The sequence below is a fragment of the Microtus ochrogaster genome, unplaced genomic scaffold, assembly GCF_000317375.1.
Source record: "Microtus ochrogaster isolate Prairie Vole_2 unplaced genomic scaffold, MicOch1.0 UNK16, whole genome shotgun sequence".
Taxonomy (NCBI): Eukaryota; Metazoa; Chordata; class Mammalia; order Rodentia; family Cricetidae; genus Microtus; species Microtus ochrogaster.
In genome coordinates this window covers 4,139,156-4,145,264 of record NW_004949114.1, presented here as the reverse complement: position 1 = coordinate 4,145,264, position 6,109 = coordinate 4,139,156, and the positions used below count along the sequence as shown (strand labels likewise).

At 46.6% G+C, this 6,109-nt stretch overlaps 1 protein-coding gene across 1 annotated transcript in view; it reads right to left on the bottom strand.

Annotated features, from left to right (window-relative positions):
• Nup210l (nucleoporin 210 like) overlaps window positions 1-6,109 on the bottom strand; it is a 109,083-nt gene that overhangs the window by 19,040 nt on the left and 83,934 nt on the right. Inside the window, exons 30-32 of the mRNA XM_005367309.3 lie at window positions 4,335-4,426; window positions 1,896-2,070; window positions 479-654 (exon numbers count right to left, since the gene is read on the bottom strand). Of these exons, the coding sequence (XP_005367366.1) occupies window positions 479-654; window positions 1,896-2,070; window positions 4,335-4,426 (443 nt within the window). The remainder of the gene's footprint in view (window positions 1-478; window positions 655-1,895; window positions 2,071-4,334; window positions 4,427-6,109) is intronic.

Sequence of the window (6,109 nt, the reverse complement as noted above, 5' to 3'; positions counted from 1 at the left end):
GAGAGAGAGAGAGAGAGAGAGAGAGAGACAGAGACAGAGACAGAGACAGAGACAGAGAGACAGAGAGAGACAGAGAGACAGAGGAGAGACAGAGTGTGTATGTGAGTGTATGTGTGTGTTGCTGAGGATTTGACCAAAGGCTTTACACATGTTAGGAGTGTTCTATCTCTTAGCTATGTCCCTGGTCATCCCTCAGCCCCTCTGCCTTAAAACAGGGTCCACTCTAGCCCACACCAGCCTGGAACTCTCTGCTCTGATGGAGCCCAGGCTGGCTCTGCATCTGAGATGGTTCCCTCTTTACATTACTTCTTAGAGGGATGTACACAGCACATGGGCACATGGCTCAGGCTTTAATCTTGAGTAAAAAAATAGAGACAAGATTCCAATTTCCGAGTGAAGAGACGCCCGCCGAAACTGCTGTCAGACACGCCCTTAACTGAAGGCTTCCAAAGCGGCCCAGCACCCCTCACCTCCATACCTGTTCAGAGCCATATAAAGTCGAGTATTTTGGGTGTGGAATTTCTCTCCAATGTTATTATAAAACTCAACGATAAAGGTGAGAGACATGCCCAAGGGAAAGGCTGACAGGGTACTTCCTTGGCCTGTGTACAGCTTGGGGTAGCTGCTCATTCGAAGGTACGTCACTGGTGCTACCTGTGGGAGACAAAGCCACTGGTCCGGGGACTGTAGCTCTGGAGAAGGGCTGCTGTTGTACCTACAACCTGTAGTCAAGGTCACAAGCCGGTGTGCGTGCGTGCGTGCGTGCGTGTGTGTGTGTGTGTGTGTGTGTGTGTGTGAGCAGAGCATGGCTGTCTGCTGTTGATCCCCGCCTTCTGATCTTGACCAGGCCTCCTCACTGCTGTGTGAGTCAGGCCAGCCGGCCCTTGGGCTTCTAGACTTTCTCCTGTCTCTGCCTCCCATTTCTTGTGGATTACACAAGCTTGCACTCTGCACCGAGCTCTTCTGTGGGTTACGGGGATCTGAATTCAGGCTTGTACCCATGCCCCATTCCTTTACAGGAAAGAGCTTTGGACTTGACATGCTTGTGGTGAAGGATACGATGGCGCAGGCAATAGCTACTTCATTATCCAAACTGTCAGGTGAAGAGGGTAGTACTTGGGATCTATCACTACACGACTGTCAGGAATACGGCTCGTTTTCCCTGTGGTGTGAAGGCTACACTACAGTAAGAAACACAATCTGACCCAGTTTGTCACTTCATAGCGTTGTGTAGTCCTGGGTCTCAGCTTCCTTCTCAATTACATGCACCCTGTACAGTTCTTAAAGTAGTAAGAAGAGGAGTGCACACAGCAGAACTAGATATGGGCTGGAATATAGTATATATCTAATGTCTAAAAGATTTTTGTTAGATTAACATGCCTCTGAGGCCTTTTCTACATTTAATCTTAGCCAGAAGGCCAAGAAGCATTCTGAAACCTCTTTCCACCCTAAAATGTTTAGTTCTATACAAAGTCAGACATTTTCTTCTTTGAGACACAGTCTCACTCCACAGCCCCTGCTGGCCTTGAACTTTGAAGTCCTGTACTACCTACCACACCAGCTTCAGAAGTAGATTCTGGTAGAAGCAGTTCTGTGCTCTTGCCACACTAACGAAGGCTGACCCCTCTCTTCAGGGCTGTACCATCCCTCCGCTATGCTGCCCTGAAGCTGCTCTCGGGATGTTGGAATCTGCTCTTAGAGGCTTCCTTGTCTTCCAGAGAAGCGCCTCGTTCTCAGGAGGACAGTGCCTTTCAGCGCCAGGGCCCTCCACTCACTTAGTTATACTCATTTATTTTACTTGTAGGGTTTTTGAGAGTTTTTGCACGCTAGGCAAACGCTCCACACCTGAGCTATATCACGACCCTATTGTTTGACTGCTTCACTCCTGGACTCACCTGGACTCCAGTTATGGTTGTTTGATTGACTCCAAAAGGTTCTATAGAAGTGACTTCTAACACTGCAGTGCCCGCGATGGACCCAGATCTCAGGAGCCCTTGGCCCTCTTCTTCAATGACTGAGGAGTTTGGGAAGCACTTGAGAACACGGGAACTCACAAAGGCGGCGCCTTCTCTAGGAGACAAACAGAACAAGTGCGCACTCTGGGCTGTACGACCACATGGAAGCAGGTGAAGACTGACAAGGCATTGGTGGCTGACAAAGAGGACTGTTCTGAGTTTGCAACCAGCCTAGTCCACAGAGTGAACTCTAGCCTAGCTTGGCTCTACATGGAAACCCTGTCTTAGAACACTAAAACTTTCAAGCAGACAGACAGTTAGCCAGCCCATGTCTCTACCTCCCCACATGCTGGGACAACAGGCATCAACCGCTAGCCCCAGGCCTATGCTTTTCTCTTTAAAAACAAACCCTGTTGTATATTAGAAAATTCTTTGAACAAAATAACTGAAAACAGATATTCAAACAAATACTCATATATGAATGTCTACAGCATCAATATTCACAATAGTCAAAAAGCAAAAATACATGAGGTGTGGTGGTGTACACCTAGGGAGATGTTGAGACCCAGCCAGGTGGTGGTGGCGCACACCTTTAATCCCAGCACCTGGGAGGCAGAGGCAGGCAGATCTCTGTGAGTTTGAGACCAGCCTGGTCTACAGAGCTAGTTCCAGGACAGGCGCCAAAGCCATGGAGAAACCCTGTCTCGAAAAACCAAAAAAAAAAAAAAACCCAAAAGATGTTGAGACCCTCTCCCAAACACATACGTGGAAAGTCAGGCATGGCTGCACATACCTGTACTCCTGGCACTGAGGAGGTAGAAATAGGAACAGCAGGAGGCCATAGACACCCTGTCTCGAAAAACCAAAAAAAAAAAAAAAACCCAAAAGATGTTGAGACCCTCTCCCAAACACATACGTGGAAAGTCAGGCATGGCTGCACATACCTGTACTCCTGGCACTGAGGAGGTAGAAATAGGAACAGCAGGAGGCCATAGTCACCCTCATAAAGAGTTGAAATAGCAAATTGGGTAAAAGTATTTGTCACAAAAGCCCACCTTGAATTTGATCCTGGGATCCCATCAGCGAAAGAGAACTGACTGCTGAAGGTTGAACTCTGTCCTCCACATGCTACCACAGTGCGTGCCCGGACACAGACACACACACGCTCACTCACACACACACACACACACACACTCACTCACACACACTCACTCACACACACACACTCATACACACTCTCACACACACATACATGCAATAATAAGTGAGCCTTTTGGTTATTTTTATGTTGTATGAATTATTTCATCTTTGAAAAACTATTCAGATTAGAAAAATCACTTGAGAGTAAATGGTAGCTGCTGTGGGATGGTGCTCTTGTGTACAGTAAAGATGTGTCACTGTACTGGCTCAATAAAACACTGATGGGCCAGCAGCCAGGCAGTGAGTATAGGTGGAGCAACCAGACTAGGAGAATTCTGGGAAGAGGAAAGGCAGAGAGTCAGTCACCAGCCAGATGCAGAGGAAGCAAGATGAGAATGCCTTACTGAGAAAAGGTACCAAGTCATGTGGCTCAACATAATTAAGAATTATGGGTGAATTTAAGTTGTAAGAGCTAGTTAGTAATAAGCCTTAGCTAACAGGCCCAACAGTTTAAAATTAATGTAAGTCTATGATTAATTATTTAAATTAAATTAATTTTAATGTAATTAAAATTAATGTAAGTCATTTGGGACTGAATGGCTGCAGGACTGGGTGGGACAGAAACTTCTGTCTACAAATGGCATGTGTCACCACCGCCTGGTCTCTAAGGCTGACTGACCAGGGCTGCTGTTTTTTTACTCACTGATCTTCAGGTAAGCTTTATTAATTAAAATACAAATGAAATATCACTACAGGTAGCTCTTTCCATATGCGATTTGAATTTTTAAAATTATTATTAATGTGTGTGTGCAGGTGTGCACTTGCCTCCTTGCTGAGATGGGGCCTCTTGTTTTTTGCTGCTGCACTTCCTACTTCAAGCCAGATGGCCCACATCTTGCTTTTTCCCTTGGTTCTGGGATTGAACTCAGGTCATCGGGCTTGTGCCCTAAGCATCTTTATAAACTGAGTGTCTTGCCATCTTGCCAGCTCTTAAACTTCATTTATCAGAGGGTGTGTGTGTGTGTGTGTGTGTGTGAGAGAGAGAGAGAGAGAGGGAGAGAGAGAGAAAGAGAGAGAGAGACTCGGATGTTCGGACAGAGGAGGTCAGAGGACAGTTTTGTAGTTTGTATAACAGTGGCCTGCAAGATGTGTCCAGATGAGCTGCCCCCCAGCATCCTGCCCCCGTGTGTGACATCTTACTGGGGTTCCCTCACTTCAGAACCCACTCTTCTTCCTTACCTGTTGGTGTGGAGCCTGAGCTGAGAATTCATAGGCATCAGAATCTGCTCAGGTTGGCAGTCCGCATAGAAGAGTTGGAGTTTTTCAAACACCTATAGGGAGAAAATGACTTCCCCTCATTTCAGAAGACAGGTTATAATATTTATTCCCATGTGGATGGATTTCAGGACAGTGCAATGGGACTGTGCGCTGAACATGCGGTAGTCTAAACAGCCTTCCACACCCCTCCCTACAACAAGTCAGGTGCATGCTACATATGTGGTAGTTTAGCTTACGATCTACACCTGGGCTTGTGACACCACCTTTAACCCCAGCCCTCGGGGCAGAGAAACGTGGCAGAGTCTGTGACTCTGAGGCCAGCCTGATCTATTTAGGGAGTTCCAGAACAGCCATGACTACATAGAGAGATCCCGTCTCCAAAAAATATTATTAAAATTGATATTATTATACATTATATATTATTAAAAATAATATATTATTTAAAGTATATTTTCACAGCTCTATTTCTGAAGTACTGGCCATGCGGCAAACCTCACTGGCTACAGTATCTGTGGTAGATTAAAGTCACTAGAGACCCAGTTTCAGCTCTGCTCACTGAACTGAGGTCTGGGAGCAAAGACTCTGATACGAAGTCAGGAGAGGCACCATCCAGTGTTAGGGATATTGTGTTAAGTGTGTAGCTTTTGTTTAGGCTGCATTTGTTTAACTGTGAAGCGGTGTTACTGAGCCTGTCTAAAACACCTAAAGGTCTAATAAAGGGCTGAACGGCCAATAGTGAGGCAGGAGCAAGGGTAAGGGAAAGGAATGGGAGAAGGGAGAGAGGAGAAATCTGGATGGGGGGATTTGAGGATCTAGGAACGAGAGAGAAGGAGGAAGATCTTCAGGGGCCAGCCGCCCAGCCGCCCAGCCACACAACCATACATAGAGTAAGAGGAAAGAAAAAGTACACAGGAATAGAGAAAGATAAATGTCCTGAGACCAAAGATAGATGGGATAATTTAAATTAAGAAAAGATAGCAAGCCGAGCGGTGGTGGCACACGCCTTTAATCCCAGCACTCGGGAGGCAGAGACAGGTGGATCTCTGGGAGTTCGAGACTAGCCTGGTCTACAAGAGCTAGTTCCAGGACAGGCTCTAAAACCACAGAGAAACCCTGTCTCGAAAAACAAAAACAAAAACAAACAAAAAAAAAAAACAACAAAAAAGAAAAGATAGCAAGAAACAAGGCAAGCTAAAGCCGGGTACTCACAACTAAGAATAAGCCTCCATGTGTGATTTATTTGGGAGCTGGGTGGTGGGCCCCCCAAAAGCCAAAGATTAAAAGATCAAAACCACCACACTACAATCCAGCTCCTCTGCTTCCTACTTAAGGGTCCTTTCCTTGTCTCTATACCGAGTCACAGAACCAAGGACAAAACAAAGGGGAAGACTGTCTTTTACTTATTTACCTACTAATTGGACTTTTTTCTATTTTTCCTTCTTAGGGTTGTTTATACTTACTGTGTGTGTGTACGAGACACATGGGCACATGTGTGTGTGCGAGACACGTGGGCACGTGTGTGTGCGAGACACGTGGGCACATGCGTGTGCGAGACACGGGGGCACATGCGTGTGCGAGACACGGGGGCACATGCGTGTGCGAGACACGTGGGCACATGCTTGCGTGTGCGAGACACGTGGGCACATGCTTGCGTGTGTGAGACACGTGGGCACATGCTTGTATGTGCCACTGTATTTGTGTGGTCAGAGGACTGTTGCGGGAGGTCCTTCCGCTCC